This window comes from Lithobates pipiens, unplaced genomic scaffold (genome assembly GCF_037356315.1).
Source record: "Lithobates pipiens isolate NorthernLeopardFrog02 unplaced genomic scaffold, aLitPip1_a1.2 Scaffold_8, whole genome shotgun sequence".
Taxonomy (NCBI): Eukaryota; Metazoa; Chordata; class Amphibia; order Anura; family Ranidae; genus Lithobates; species Lithobates pipiens.
Window position 1 is genome coordinate 2,777,700 of NW_027507903.1, and position 16,725 is coordinate 2,794,424.

At 43.7% G+C, this 16,725-nt stretch overlaps 1 protein-coding gene and 1 pseudogene across 5 annotated transcripts in view; one reads left to right on the forward strand and one right to left on the reverse strand.

Moving 5' to 3' along the window:
- LOC143963766 (uncharacterized) overlaps positions 1–14,498 on the forward strand; it is a 66,583-nt gene extending 52,085 nt beyond the window's left edge. For all 5 annotated transcript variants that reach the window (XM_077473493.1, XM_077473494.1, XM_077473495.1 and 2 more), the window contains exons 15-18: positions 1,188–1,405; positions 4,018–4,167; positions 10,193–10,246; positions 11,875–14,498. In XM_077473493.1, coding sequence (XP_077329619.1) covers positions 1,188–1,405; positions 4,018–4,167; positions 10,193–10,246; positions 11,875–12,127 — 675 coding nt within the window. In that variant the 3' untranslated portion in view covers positions 12,128–14,498. The remainder of the gene's footprint in view (positions 1–1,187; positions 1,406–4,017; positions 4,168–10,192; positions 10,247–11,874) is intronic.
- Positions 2,706–2,824, reverse strand: LOC143964656 (U2 spliceosomal RNA; annotated as a pseudogene).
- Positions 14,499–16,725: the final 2,227 nt, after the last annotated feature.

The window sequence follows — 16,725 nt, forward strand, 5'->3', positions numbered from 1 at the left end:
TCCGATTCCCTACTGCGCATGCGCCAGTCGCGCTGCTCAATAAGGATGGACCCGCTGCCTCTGGGATCTGTGTGTTTCCCAGCAGGCAGCGGGGGACTTTCGGAAAGGGGCGTAGATCTACGCCCCTTTCCGCAGAGAGCTATGCCGGAAGTGGGTGCAGATACCTGTACTGTACAGGTACCTGCACCCCCCTCCCCCCTGAAAGGTGCCAATTGTGGCGCCGGAGGGGGGGAGGATTCCAATGAGCGCAAGGTCCACTTTAGGGTGGACCTCCGCTTTAAGTAGGCAGGACTGGCCAGCAGGCTATCAACAGGTGAGTCACTGTGGAGAGAGATAGGAGCTGGCAATTAGCCAACAAGCTGAGCGGCCAGCTCAGAGAAGGAAGGGCTGAGCCCAGCCCTGACAATCTGAGTGGTTGACCTGTAGTAGTTTTTGGCCCTGCCTGTCTGTCCTGGACCCCTTGCTGGTTGCATGACCTCACCTAATCTTCTGGGGACCCCCCCATTAGATGTGCCGCAACAGTTTAAAGCTCTATATCTGGTCTATTCATCTATACATATTCCACTTTATGCCCCCTGAAAAAGACTGTTTACGGTTGAAACAAGTTGGTAATATTTGGTGGTCATCCAAATAATATTACATATGATACATGGTAATCTCACTCCTGATTAGGAGATATAATCATTAGATGTGAAGTCATGCTGTCTAGACTAGAGGAATTTAATAGTATTTAACATGTGTGAAAGTATAATCTTGTTGAAAAGTACTTTTGTTATATGTCATGACATTTGTTGAATTTTCTTTTTGAGAAATTATGTATTGTTTTTGGACAAAGATTTTTTTTTTTTTTAAGCTACTTAATAAATCTTTTTACAAAATAATGTTTAAATTATCTTTAAAAATTCTAAGAATGAGGACATGATTTGTGACCGAGAGGAATTTTAACCTTGTTTATTAAAAACTTTTTTTACTATACTTGTTTGTACTCGTCTGTATAATTTTGGCTGCAAAAAAGTCCCATGGGAGATGCATATGAACTTTTTTTTTACATGGTATCCAATGTAAAGGGTGGAATTAAGGTTTCATTATAGAGAGAGATTTTAAATTATCTAAATGTTCCTTGAGCATGGACTTGTCAGTTTCCTGGTACAGTTTTGATGTAAGGCTTGTCCTGCTTTTCTCTATAGATCTATCGTGATGAGGAAGAAAGCTTCTCCTTCTTCAGTTTCTATTCAGCTGATGGTTCTGTCCTAGTAGTCAGTCACTGGGATTCAACGATATCGCTGATGGATCGCAGAACCCCTGGAACAACCTATGAAGTACGATCGCCTGTAGACTTATTGAACCCCCGCACTGTTAGTGTTCATCCATTGCAGAGAGAGCTGTGCGTTGTAGCAGGAGCTGGGTAAGCCTCCAACCACACATTTTTCTTTCTTATTTTTTGGTTTTGTTGCATGCTGCAATAGTCTATTAGGTTTAAATCCTCTGGGAATTCACAGTGCTGAAGATTTATGGTAAAGCTTGATTAGGCTCCTTGCACACTGCCACACCGCAAATCCCAGCGGCAACAATCTGATTCCTGCTGCTGGGATTGACAGGGGCATGCAGATTTTTTTTTTTTTTTTTTTTTTTTAAAGCCAGTGGCGTGCAAAACACACTCCAAAAAACTTCACCCGGTGCATAAAAAATGTGCACACACATAAAGAGTGACACAAAAAAGTGCAGTGGGTACACAAGTCCTCTAAAATCAGAGGACCTTGTCCTGAATCCCCCGGGGCGTTAGGCTCCTGACAGGGACATGGACACTTAAAACTTGGTCTTCCTGGCCGAAACCAGTCAGACCCCGTTCTTTGGAAGGTCTGCCGAAACAGACCCACCCAATTACTAGGTGAGGCTCCCCCAAAGGAAGACCCCCAACCCTAAGGAAGAGGGTGAACTAAGCCAGAAGGCCATGTCCACCCCCTCACCAGACTTTCAGGACAGGCCCTAGAACCTGTGACCCTACTCATCACAGCAAACGTGAAAAGTGACAAAACAAGACGTGACAAAAACACACACTGAAAATAAATTAAAAGTCGGGAAGGGATAGTGGAGAGGAGAGTGAAAAGGTGGTCATTGCGTGAAACAACGACCAGGCCCTCCGGCCGGGAATAAAAAATTCCTCTGGTCCCAGCCAAAAGGCCCGGCCCAAGAGGCAGGTGCTAAAAAAGCGTGTTATGGTGCAGTGACCTTGGTGCCCAAAATCAAAGTGACCCTCACTCACAGTGATTCTTAGGCACCCCCGGACTGCCACTCCAGGGGCACATACTCCATAGGCTTTCAAGACCGCCCTGACCCACGGTCCAGACCACAGCAGCCCCCACCCCGGACAGGAAGGCATGGAGATCAGGAAGCTTGGTGAGAGCCCTTTACCATCAGGCTCCACCGTCGCTCCCGTCACTCCTTCCTAATTACATTCGGGAAGTACTAACCGCTCCTCACCCCCTGCATAGGGAGCAGCCGGTTTTCCCTCCCGAAAAACTGCCCGGGGCTAGAACTACCCCAATCCAGACCAGAAGGCCAGGTACTCGACCCTCTGGATCAGACCAGGCAGCACCCATCCTCACCAGGAGCATCCTTCCAGACGGCTCAGACTCGACCATGCATCGGCCCCCAGTTTACTGTCGGGCGGCACGACGTGGCCCCTACCGAAACCGTCCTTCCGGATGCAAATTACACCATCAGAGAGCGCCGCCCAAACCCTCTCAAATAGGGATGGAACAGCGCCTCCTTTGGCAACTGATAAGAACAGATACTACACTTGATCTTAGCCAAAAGGCAGAGAGCATGCAGATGTTGCACCCACTCAAGCCATACACTGCAGTGAGAGGCTGTTGGGGACTGCAGCTATTTGTGACCATTCCCATAGCCAACCAGTTACCTGCGGCGATCATGGCTGGGCACACACAAAGTGTGTGGGGGGGGGGGCTTGCTAAAACTGGAGTGTGCAAATTCTAGTACAGCTCTACATAGATACCAATGGCTTCCAGGTTTTATTGCCAAAGCTTAAAGGAGTTGCAAAGTCTCATGATTTTTTTTTTTACCTTAATGTATTAAGAAAACCCATCTTTGCTTTATTTAGCTGGTTAGTGGGCGTGGAGGAGGGGGGGAAGGCGTGGCCTTTTATAGTGTTATACTCCCACATGTTTGACTCTATAGCAGGGGTCTCAAACTGGCGGCCCTCCAGCTGTTGCGAAGTCACATGAGGCATTGCAAGGCTGACAGTTACAAGCATGGCCCCCTCAAGCAGAGTCATGATGGGACTTGTAGTTTTCCAACAGCTGGAGGGCCGCCAGTTTGAGACCTTCTGCTCTATATTCGCATTGGGCTGCTCAGATGTGTTAGGGAGGAAATGCTCAGCATAGAAACTCGCTTAAAACTGAGCATGTGCAGAGCTGCCAACACTGCTCTGCAAAATCCCTAGCTGAATTGGGGACACGGACAGAAGGGGGAGATAGTGAGCAGCAGGATCAAACAGTTTTTTTGCAGAAAAGGAATCTCATAATGACTGAGTATGAACAGCATGGAATACACCATTTATTGATCTTTTTTTTATGAAGTGGGTTTAGTTACACTTTACGAACATGCAGAGCGCTATTTAGAACTGGTTGTGTAAATGCAGATTTATAGAGTTTCTAATACATGTGTGAAATACATGGAAATGGTCTGCCAGTAACCCGAGCAGCCTGCATGGTATAGGAATAGTGCCGGAGCTATCAATACCTCCTGTGTAAGAGAAGCTTGCAGTGCGGAGTCAGCAGAGGGAAGACATTCATGTGCGGAAGTATTTGGAGATGTGCCCTGTGCAGCGATTCCAGTCTGCTGTCACTAGAGACGGGTAAAGTGCTCGGCCACATCTGTGGAAAATTACCTTTTTAAATAATCTTTATCACACTTCAGCCAAAAAGTGTCCGTGCCTTTGTGAGAGACGAGGAAACCGCATCCATCTTTAATTTTTGTGGGTTTCTCTCCTTGCAGAGATGTCTGTATTTACGATGTCAGACAGATCTCCAGTAAGAAGCTTCGCCCCGTGGTCTCCTTACCTGGACACTCGAAATATGTGTCCTCTGCATTCTTCTCCCCCGTCACCGGCAATCGTGTCCTCACCACCTGCACCGATCGCCTAAGGTAACAAATGTTTGTTTTTGTTATTAAAATATAATTTCTTTATTGTACATCATAGGACACAGAGCGTCAAGTAATTACTTGGTGGGTTATGGGCCTACCTTCCAGTGTTGACACTGGTATAACCAATACAGGAAGTTGACTCCCCTATATAACCCCTCCTCCTTCCAGGAGTACCTCGGTTTTTTCGACAGTGTCTAAGGTATTCAAGCTGTTTGTAAAAGATGGGGGACGCCGGACGTAGACCTTCTATCGTCCAGATTCAACATAAAGCTAGTCAACTTTGTGCCCAGGACAAGGGACCCACTCGCATACGGAACAGATGCGTTGGTGACCCTGTGGGATCAGTTCTCACTGATCTATGCTTTTCCCCCGATCCGGTTGCTGCCTCAGCTTCTTTGCAGGATCAAGCTGGAAAGAAAGTCGGTAATACCGATAGCACCAGCATGGTCCAGAAGGGAGATCGTAAAGATGACAGTGGAGAGTCCCCTCCCACTAAGGCCAGACCTGCTATCTCAGGGGCCGATATTCCATCCTACTTTACGAACGCTAAATTTAACGGCTTGGCTATTGAGACCCACATTCTGAAGAAGCGTGGGCTTTCCAGGTCAGTTATCTCTACTTTGATTAATGCTAGGAAGCCAGCTTCTAGAGCTATATATTATATGGAAAGCTTATGTTTTCTGGTATGAATCCAAGGGTTGGCACCCTTGCAGATATATCATAGGCAGAATTATTGCCTTTCTACAGTTAGGCGTAGAGATGAAGTTGGTCCTGAGTACTAATAAGCGCCAAGTCTCAGCCTTATCAATTTTGTTTCAAAGGCCGCTTGCTACGCATTCTTTAGTCCGAGGTTTCATGCAAGGAGTACTGCGGATTAATCCACCAGTTAGATCACCCTTAAGCCCTGGGAACTTTAAATTTAGTTTTGTCTCTGTTACAAAAACAGCCATTTGAAACGTGGCAGCATATTCCTTTAGTCCTCTTGACAAGGAAGCTGGTATTTTTGGTTGCTATATCCTCAGCAAGGAGGGTGTCAGAATTGGCTGCTCTTTCTTGTTAAGAGCCATATTTGGTTATTCATGAGGACAGAGTGGTGTTAAGCCCTCGTCCAGGCTTTTTGCCAAAAGTGGTTTCAGGCATGTGAATGAAGATCTTGTCCTGCCTTTGTTTTTCCCAAGACCATGTTCCAGGGAAGAAAAGTCACTACATTGTCTTGATGTAGCGAGAGCAGTGAAGATCTATTTGAAGAAAACTGCTCAGATTCGTAAGACTGACGTCTTATTTATTCTGCCAGGGGTCCTAAGAAGGGACAGGCGGCATCGCAATACACTGTTGCTAAGTGTATTCGGCAAGTTATAATTCAAACTTATGATTTAAAGGGAAAGATTCCCCCTTTTTCTCTGTTTTTGTGGGGGCGAGATTATATTACTTATATTGATTGGCTACTGGAAGGAGGAGGGGTTATATAGGGGAGTCAACTTCTTGTATTGGTTATACCAGTGTCAACACCTACTTGTAATTACTTGAGGCTCTGTGTCCTATGATGTACTCCAAGAAAAGGATTTTACAGGTAAGCGGTTTTAAAAAAACTATTTTCATTAAAATTGAAGCTGACGTGTAGTGTATGCCTGTAATTGGGCATTTGCAATTCGTTTAGTTCCAAATTCGTTTTTTAACAAATTTGACAAATTAGTTTAGTTTAATTCCGAAATTTCAGAATGTTCGCATTTCAGAATTTTCAGAAAATCTTAATTTTGGAAAACTTGGGGAATTCGAAATTTCAGAAATTTGAAAATTCTATAATTTGGAAATTTGAAAATAAGAATGAAAATCTGATATAACGTCGGCTTCAATTTTAATGAAAAAATAGGATTTTTTTTTTTTTTTAACAACTATTGAATTATAAGGTATTTGAATTTCCTTTCAAATTAATCTGTTGGTGAATGTAACGAGGTACGAATTTATCCGAAGTTCAAATTATCTGAAATAACGACTGCTGCATCTATAAGAATGGAACGTAACAATGTAATAATAAAACCTTATTATTATTTATTATTAATTTGTTCCTTTCTTATTGTTTAGATGCAGCATTCGTTCTTTCGGATAATTCATAACTTCAGATAAATTTTGTATTCGTTGCGTTCACAAAGGGCCACATTTGAAAGGAAATTCCAATAGCTATAATTTAATAGTAGTTATTGGTTATTTCGAATTTTACAGATTTATATTTTTTTTTTTTTTTGAATTTCGAAATTCGAAAATTCAGATTTCCGAGGGGAAAAGGCAAAAAAAAATGAATGAAACGAAAACTAACACATTTTTTGTCAGTACACATGTCTACCTGTAATAACATCAACCTGCAACTAAAGTGTTTTTTCAGTTACATTTTTGTTTTCAAGAAATGCCTCTTTAACCACTTCCCGACCGGCGCACGCCGATGTACGTCGGCAGAATGGCACGGGCAGGCAAATAGGGGTACATTTAAGTCTCTTTAAATTTGGCGCCCTGCCATCGCGAGCGCGGCGCGCTAGCGTGCCGGTCGGGATGCCCATGAGTCCAGTCGCGGGTGCGGCGGACTCTATCGCCGCGGGCATACCCGCGATCGTCTCACGGGGCAGCTGAACGGAGAGATGCAGTTGTAAACAGCATCTCCCCGTTCTGCCTAGCAACAAGTGACGCTGATCTCTGCTCCATGTGATTGGAGCAGAGAGCAGTGTTCACTAAATGAATGCCCAGCCCCCACAGTTAGTAACACACTCCTAGGAACACTTAACCCCTACACTGCTACCCACTGATTAACCCCTTCACTGCGAGTGTGATTAACACAGGAATCACTGCATTTGTATAGCAGCGATTGCTGTATAAATGACAATGGTCCCAGAAATGTGTCAAAAATGTCCGCTGTGTCCGCCATAATGTTGCAGTCACAATAAAAATCGCTGATCGCCACCATTACTAGTAAAAAAAAAATGTATTAATAAAAATGCCATAAAACTATCCCCTATTTTGTAAACGCTATAACTTTTGCGGAAACCAATCAATAATTGCTATTTTTTTTATTTTATTTATTTTTTTTAACAAAAATATGTAGAAGAATACGTATCGGCCTAAACTGAGGAAAAAAAATGTTTTTATATGTTTTGGGGGGATATTTTATTATAACAAAAAGTAAAATATGCGTTGTTTTTTCCAAAATTGTGGCTCTATTTTTGTTTATAGCGCAAAAAATAAAAACCGCAGGGGTGATCAAATACCACCAAAAGAAAGATCTATTTGTGGGGGGAAAAAAGGATGATGCTTTTGTTTGGGAGCCACGTTGCACAACTGCGCAATTGTCAGTCAAAGCGACGCAGTGCCGAATCACAAAAAGTGGTCTGGTCTTAAGCCAGCAAAATTTGTCTGGGGCTTAAGTGGTTAAGAGCCCTTTTACGCTGGGGGCAGTTCAGGCGTTGGCAGTAAAGCGCCACTAGTTTTAGCAGCGCTTTACCACTGTTATGGTGGCACTTTTCAGCCACTAGTGGGGCGCTTTTAACCCCCTCTAGCGCCCGAGTAAAGGGTTCATAGCTCCCTTGTTGCGGTGCTACCAGGTCGCTTTGCAGGCCCTTTGGCAGTGCTGCCCATTCATTTCAAGGGGCAGTGTATACACCACTCCCCCACCGCCTCCAAAAATGCTGCTTGCAGGATTTTTTTTTTTTTTTTTTGGCGTCCTGCAAGCGCACCGCCCCAGTGTGAAAGCAGTCGGTCTTTCACACTGGGGTGGCGTGAGAAGCACTTTACAGGTGCTAATTTTAGAGCTAAAATACCTGAAAAACATCCCAGTGTGAAAGGGGCCCTAGAACCAAGGGACCTCATCACAGGGTCAGTCTGCTGACTTTTACTCCGCAGCAAGATTGAATGTTATGAGAGGAGGTTTTCAGGCTCTTGTAAATATCTCCCCACTCTGCCTGGAGCATTACTTGAAATAATACATCCCCATACATCCTTTTTTTTTTTTTTTTTTAAATCCCTGCTGTACACTGAATACTGCAGACTTAGAGGAGTTTCACCCTCTTTCCCTAATTTATTATTTATGTATTATTTTTTTTTACTTTGCTGAGATTGCCACAGCAAGAATACCCACCCTCACACAGGATCCATTGTTGTCCTGCTGAAACCCCCCTCTCTCAGACACCACCATGTTCATCGGTGACGTCATCGGTAGGCTGAGCCGGCTCTTCCAGGTTCTGGCGCACTCTGCTCTTGATGCACCACTAGGCCCGCCCCACTCCTCCGTTATTAAATGGGGTGACGTGCGGCACTCCCAGTGACTCCTGGGATATGAACGTTGCCTATCCCAAGAAGTGCTGATGGGCACTGATGTTGTTCACCTAGGCAAATGACAGAAGATGGGAGGGAGGGCAGAAACGGAACGGAAAAACAAAACCAAAACCGTAAAGCCCGGAAGACTCTTTCTGTATCGTTGGCATTGTGAAGAGCAACCTGACCACCATGATGATTAATGAAAAAAATGTCCAGTATCTTGCATCCTTCCAATGCAAAATTTCTGAAAGTCTGGGCTCCCTGGTGGCCGTATACCCTCCCTACCCTGAATCCAACAAGTCCAGGTATATAATGCATGATAATACCACCCAAGCCTGCAGGACCCCCTCTCCCTATACTTTCCTTTAATTCCCACCTTCCCTCTTTGAGCGCTACTCCCTCTACCCCCCCCCCCCCCCCCTTTTTTTTTTTTTTAATTTTTTTTTTTTCTCTCTGCTCTTCTTTTTCCCCTCCTCTTCTTTGGTGATCAGCTCCTCAGTTTGCCCCTAGGCCTTCATGCTTAGGCAAATTATGCGGACTTACGTCGGTTAGGTGACATTTTGCTCCGTTAAAAATGTCACTCGATTGCATGACAGTTGCGTGGTCATGCTACACTGTACCCTCATGACATTTTAATAATTTTTTTTTTTTTTTTCGCACAAATGGAGCTTTCTTTTAGTGGTATTTAATCACTACTGACTGGCCCTAATAAGGCTGCATTGATAGGTGGCACTGGTGGGCACTGCTTAGCAGTGGGTCTGGAGTGTGCGGGGCCGATGTCCTGTTTACTTCAGACGGTAACCTGTCAGTGTAAGGGAAAAAGACCCTTACTTTTTATCCTTTTATAAATGATATTGGGTCTGGGATCAAAGGTAACATTTCCGTCTTTGCAGATGACACCAAGCTATGCAGTGGAATAACTTCCTTACAGGATGTCTCCAATTTACAAGCCGACCTCAATGCTCTGTCTAATTGGGCGACTATGTGGCAGATGAGGTTTAATGTTGATAAATGTAAAGTTATGCACTTGGGGGCTAAGAATATGAATCGTACATACTAGGGGGAGTACACCTTGGGAATCAATGGTGAAGGGTCTGGGGGTTTTGGTAGATCAATAATAACATGCAATTCCAAGCTGCAGTTTCCAAAGCGAGCAAAGTCATTTCTTGTATTAAGAGAGATATGGACTCCCGAGAGAGAGATATCATCTATACAAATCATTAGTAAGACCTCATCTGGAGTATGAAGTTCCGTTTTGAGATCCAGTTCTCAAAAAGGAGATCGGGGAACTGGAGAAAGTGCAGAGAAGGGCAACCAAACTGATAAGAGGCATGGAGCAGCTATGAGGAAAGATATTATTTTTTTTTTTTTATGGTTGAAATAGATGGACTTGACGTGACTTTTTTTTTTTTTTTATTTTTTTTTTTTTCAACCTAACTATGTAATTACTGGCTCTGTTTACATCACATGATCAGCTGTCATTGGCTGACAGCTGATCACATGATATGGGGCCAAGTCTCGTGAACTCTCTGATCAGAGCGAGCCGTGTGCGCCCAACAGGGGACATGCAGGCATCGCATGCACAGGAGGACATACTTGGATGCCCTCCCGTCAATTTAGGCCCCACTGTAGCCATTTTTCGGGTATAGTGTGGGGGGCGGCAAGAGGTTCTCTTTTTTTTTTTTTTTTTTTTTTTTTTTGCATTGACATTGATTTTCTTTTGCAGAGTGTTCGATAGCAGCAGCCCGAGCTCCACCTTTCCACTTCTCACTTCACTAAGGTAATAACTTCCAGCATATACTGCATCCATTGATCGGCCTTGTAAATGCACCTTTTAGAAGATGCAGTTATTCAAAAGTGCTGATGTAGACTGTCAATTGGCTGATATGTGTAAAATGTGCAAAAGCTATAGGCTGCTTAACCACCTAATGACCGAGCCTCTTTCTGAGATTTGTTTAAAAACTTTTTTTTGCTTGAAAATTACTTAGAACCCCCAAACTTTTTTTTTTTTTTTCTCTCTACTCTAACACCCTATAGAATAAAATGTTGGCCGTTGCAATACTTTATGCCACACCGTATTTGTGCAGCGGTCTTACAAGCGCACTTTTTGGGGAAAAAATACACTTTCTTGAATTAAAAAATAAGGTAACAGTAAAGTTAGTCCCAATTATTTTTTTTATTTTTTTTATATTGTGAAAATTAATCTTACGCCGAGTATTGATGCCCAACATGTCATGCTACAAAATTGCGCCCGCTCGTGGAATGGAGAGAAACTTTTACCCTTAAAAATCTCCATAGGGGAGGTCTAGGGCTAGACTTATTGATTACAGCAGGGGTCTCCAAACGTTCTAGACAAAGGGCCAGTTTACTGTCCTCCAGACTTTACAGGGGTCGGACTGTGGCCATTGGGAGTAGAAATGATTCTGGTGTCAGTGGGATTAAACAATGCAATCTTTGGTATTAGGGGGAGGAATAATGTCCTAATGCTGCTGTCAGTAGGATAAATAGTGCCCCATCATTGGTGTCAAGGGGAGGAATAGTGCCCCATCATTGATGTCAGTTTGAAGAATAGTGCCCCTTTATTAGTGTCAAGGGGAGGAATAGTGCCCCATCATTGGTATCGGTGGGAGGAATAGTGCCCCGTCATTGATGTCAGTTTGAAAAATAGTGCCCCATCATTGGTGTCAGTGGGAGGAATATTGTCCCATTGTTGGGGTCAGTTGGAGAATTGGTGCTCCATTGTTGGGGTCAGTGGGAATAGTAGGGCCCCATTGCTAGTGTCAGTTTGAGGAATAGTGCCCCATCGTTGGCGTCAGTGGGAGAAATGGTGCCCCATCGTTGGCGTCAATGGGAGAAATGGTGCCCCATCGTTGGCGTCAATGGGAGAAATGGTGCCCCATCGTTGGCGTCAATGGGAGAAATGGTGCCCCATCGTTGGTGTCAATGGGAGAAATGGTGCCCCATTGTTGTCAGTGGAAGGAATAGTGTCTTGTATTTGGTAGAAGGAAATAAAGGCAAGTAAAGGGCCACATCTGGCCCCCGGGCTGCAGTTTGGTGACCCCTGGATTACAGGAACAGGAGTAATGCGTTTCACACTTAACATACTGTGCTTGTTCACAGCTGATCACGATTTAAACACGCCTGCCGGTTATTGCCATTCCTTTCCTCAAGTGCTGTCACAGCGTGATGAGAGAGGCAGTTATTGTGAAAGGGGACACCTGCACTGATAATCAGGGCAGTGATCATCAGCAACATGGGTGGTTAGAGGGTGCTGTGAATGAAAATCTGTTGAGAAATGCTGGGCTAGATATTGGCCACCTCCCTATAGTATTGTCGCTGGTCTATTACTGGCATTGATCTACTTGCTGACCCTTTAGGACAGAGTGAGATCTTCTCTCTCCATTGCAGGCGTCAACTCTACATGTTTAGTCAATACCGTTCCCAGGCGTTGTGGGACCCGAAGCAAGAGGACTGTTTCGTGGTGGGCAGTCGGTTTTTGCAGATTGAGGTTTATCATGAAAACGGGAACCTCGTTGATTATTTCCGGGATGAAAACCTGAACTCTGCATGCACCATCAGCATCATGCATCCCACCAGGAGCATCCTAGTGGGTGGGAGCTGCCGCGGGAAGCTATACTTGTTCCGAAACCAATGCACCTGATACAGAAGGCTCTGCGAAGTCAGACTTAAATCGCAGTCATGGAAGCTGGAGGTTCTTGATAAATCTGCAGTTGTTGTTGAAGGATTCCAGTTGTGGAATGAATCCAGGAGCCTGTTCACACCACTGCGACTTCTCGTGCAACGCCAAAAGTTGCATGACCTGGCAAATCGCATTTGTTTCAATGGGTTCCATCTTCACTGCTGCGACAAAAAAAATATTTTTTGCGTTACTTTTCTGTCTTCTTTGTGATTGCAAGGATGTCGCTTTTTTGCGACTTGGGCTGCGAACTGCCAGGGGTTTTGTAAGTTCAGTAATGCGTCACACTCTGTAACTCTGTATTGTTATGATTTGCCAAAGTCGCAAAGCATCAAGGCGTAAGCATGTCGCAGTGCAAATTCTGGTACTGGAAATCGCACGACTCTGGAGTCGCAGCAGTGTGAATCAAGCTTGAGTATTGGGTTATTTGCAGGGGTTCCACATCCCCGTTTTCTGAAGCACTACACAAAATCCTATTGAAAATTTACTTTATAGGAGCCCAAAGACCATCATAAAATATCTAATAAACGATCGTAGATGATGATCTCCTAAACGATCATAAAATCATTTTTAGACATTTATTGATCGCATTAAAACTTTACATATTGCATAACAACATGTAAATGGAAAAAAAAACTATAAGGGATATGTGACTCCCTCCTATTTAGGGATCCCTGGACGTCTCTCTTTACAAACACTTGCAGCATACAAATATCATTAGATCTGAGCAATCCTTACCGGTAATATCAATAATTTGTCTTGTTGGCGCGTATCGTCACTATTTACAAGGCTTCATCAGGGAATCTTGTTTCCACAACACCGGGGTAATAAAACCGCTTTCAATGTGCGAAAATCTTTCGGGACGTATGACTCACTCCCGCCACAATTCCGATCATCTGACTTTGGCGTCACCTGGCTCCGCCCCGCACGTATCGTCACAAGACTTACATGGCACATAGGTTCAAAAAAGACAGAAGTCCATGTAGTTCAACCAATGCTTCATCAGAGAATCTTGTTTCCTCAACACTTTTTTCGGGGGATAATAAAACCTGCATTGAATGGCTAACAATCTCTCAGTACATACGACTCACTTCCACCACATTTCCGTTCCTCCGACTTCGCTGTCACCTGGGTCCTCCCTACGTGTGTTACTGGTCACGAGACTAAAGGGAATCTTGTTTGTTTGCCACTTTTTGCAGGGTAATAAAACTGCATTGTGCAACAATCTCTCGGGACATACGATTTACTCCTGCCACATTTCTGGTCCTCCCGACTTTGGCGTCACATGGCTCTGCCCCACGCGTGTCATCACTAGTCACAGGACTTCATCAGGGTATCTGGTTTCCTCAACAATTTGCAGGTTAATAAAACCGCATTAATGTGAGACAAACTCTTGAGACATGCAACTCGCTCCCACCACGTTTCCGGTCCTCTGATTTCGCCTTCACCTGACTCCACCCCATGCATATTGTCCCTAGTCACGAGACTTCATCAGGAGATCTTGTTTCCTCAACACTTTTCGCAGAGTAGAACCCGCTTCCTCAGAAGAATGGGGGGGGGGGGACAATAAGTGTGCAACACACAAGAGTTGATCATAGTGCAAAGTTTGAACTATTATGATAATTCAAGATGATACAGCTTTTAGCTGTAATAGAGGTCTAAATGTACTACCCCACTCTGGGGATTGTGTAGCCTGCCCTTCAGTTTTGACAGGTACTCCACTTATCCATTTTAATATTTGGGGGTTACTGTGCCTTTAAGGGCTCAGCTGCTCCCCTGCGCGTCTCTGTAAGATTAACTCAGAACCACATAGAAGCTGCCATAGTGTACTTCATCAGGGTGCCTTGTTTCCTTGTCCCTTTTCGCGGGGTAATAAAAACACATTGTGCAACGATCTCTCGGGACATGCGACTCACTCCCGGCACATTTCCAGTCCTCTGACTTCACCGTCACCTAGATCCGCCCCGTGCGTATAGTCGCTAGTCATGAGACTTCATCAGGGGTCTTGTTTCTTCAACACTTTTTTTTTCGCAGGGTAAAACCCGCTTCCTCAGGAGAATGGGGGAGAACAATAAATCTGCAACACGCAAAAGAGTTGATCAGAAAGTGCAAAGTTTTTTTTGATTATCGTGATGTTTCAAGATGATCAAAATGTTGCATCGTCATACAGTCCTTATTGGGTTTTTTAACATGTAATATGCAGTTGTAATAATGCTATCAATATATATCTTGGGTATCTGAAAAAAAAAAAAGTAAATTTTTAATAGGTGTGTGTGTTTCCAGTTGTGGGCAAATTTTAACTGTTTTCAAAATAAATTTTATTTTATTAGATTCACTTTGTATATTTTTTGTCTTTTTGTATGTATTTTTCATGTGCAACAATTTTTTTTTGTATAAAAAAATGTATATATTAAATATGTTAACTTTTACAGTGCTTATTGTTCCTCACCTGAATGTTAGAAGTAGCAGTGTGCATGCGTTGTTCCGGTGTGCGCACTTTCATCGTCTCCTCTTCCTGCCTGGTGGTCGGTGTGATCCTTCAGTCCGCTTCGGTGGATCGCACACGGCTTGGTGAAGTTACTGTGCCTCAATCATGACAATTTTCTCCTCTTGCAGTCAGGGCTCCCACGACCCGCTCAGTCTGCCAGCTACTGCAGCAGTAATGAACAGTATGAATGTAGAGCAGGAGCTCCGGTCTCTGACCGACAACTAGACCTGTGCAAATCATTTACTTTAAAATCAGTTTAATGAATTTCAACAAATTCGGAAACATCCGAATTAACAAACTCATTTTACATATTTTTCAGAATATTCGAAAATTTTAAAAAATCACTATTTAAATTTATAGGTATTGGAATTTCTTTTCAAATCTGGCTGTTGGTGAATGTAACGAATACGAATTATCCAAAATATTGACTGCCGTATCTAAATGAATGGAACGTAATGAATTAATAATAAATAAAATAATGATGAAACATATTTTTTTATTATTAGTTCCATTTGTTTGGATGCAGCATTTTGTTTCGGATAATTTGTAACTTTGGATAAATTTGTATTCCTTGCGTTCACATACAGCCAAATTTTAAAGGAAATGTCAATACCTATAATTAGTTATTTAGAATTTTTGGATTTTCGTTCTTTTTGGATTTTCGAATTGCGATCCTAACAAATGCACAGAAATCCCCCCAAAAAACCTGAAATTAAACAAAAACTAACAAATTTTTTGGCAGTGTGCACGTCTACCCCCAACATGTATGTAGAGCAGGAGATCAAACCTCTGACCCGCAACATGTATGTAGAGCAAGAGATCAAGCCTCTGACCCGCAACATGTATGGAGAGCAGGAGCGCAAGTCACTGATCTGCAACATGTATGTAGAACAGATCGAGCCTCTGACCCGCAACATGTATGTAGAGCAGGAGATCGAGCCTCTGACTCACATGTATGCAGAGCAGGAGCTCCAGTCGCTGACCCGCAACATGGATGTAGAGCAGGAAAACAAGCCTCTGACCCGCAACATGTATGCAGAGCAGGAGCGCAAGTTACTGATCTGCAACCTGTATGTAGAACAGATCAAGCCTCTGACCCGCAACATGTATGCAGAGCAGGAGCGCAAGTCACTGATCTGCAACATTTATGTAGAACAGATCAAGCCTCTGACCCGCAACATGTATGTAGAGCAGGAGATCGAGCCTCTGACACACATGTATGCAGAGCAGGCACTCCAGTCTGACCCGGAACATGTATGCAGAGCAGCAGCGCAAGCCACTGATCTGTAATGTGTATGTAGAGCAGGAGATCGAGCCTCTGACCTGCAACATGTATGTAGAGTAGGAGATCAAGCCTCTGACCCACAACATGTATGAAGAGCACGAGTGCAAGTCACTGACACACAACATGTACAGTGCATCCAGAAAGTATTCACAGTGCTTCACTTTTTCCATGTTTTGTTATGTTACAGCCTTATTCCAAAATGGATTAAATTCATCATTTTCCTTGACAGTCTACAAATAATCTCCCATAATGACAACGAGAAAAGTTTTTTGAAATCTTTGCAAATTTATTAAAAAATGAAAAAAATCACATGTACATAAGTATCGCAGCCTTTGCTCAATACTTTGAAGCATCTTTGGCAACGTTTACAGCCTCAAGCCTTTTTGAATATGATGCTACAAGCTTGGCACACCTTCTGTTTAGGAACCTCTCAAGCTCCATCAGGTTGGATGGGGAGCGTTGTTGCACAGACATTTTCAGATCTCTCCAGAGATTATTCAATCAGGTTCAAGTCTGGGCTCTGGCTGGGCCACTCAAGGGCATTAGTAGCTGTAACAAGGCGAAAGGCATTAAGTATCGGGTATTAAAGTGGAGAACCAATGAAAACCCATGGGCAGGCCACCACAAAAAAATGTGGGGTGGTTCCGAGCCAGGTGGGAACAAATGGTTTTTCAAGAGGGACAGCAGCGGCAGGAATGGGGACATAAGTTTGCCTGAGTATCGTATCGAGTCCCATAATTTCAGGCTGTGTATCATGAGGGGGCTAGCAGAAGGAGCTCGCATTTTAGG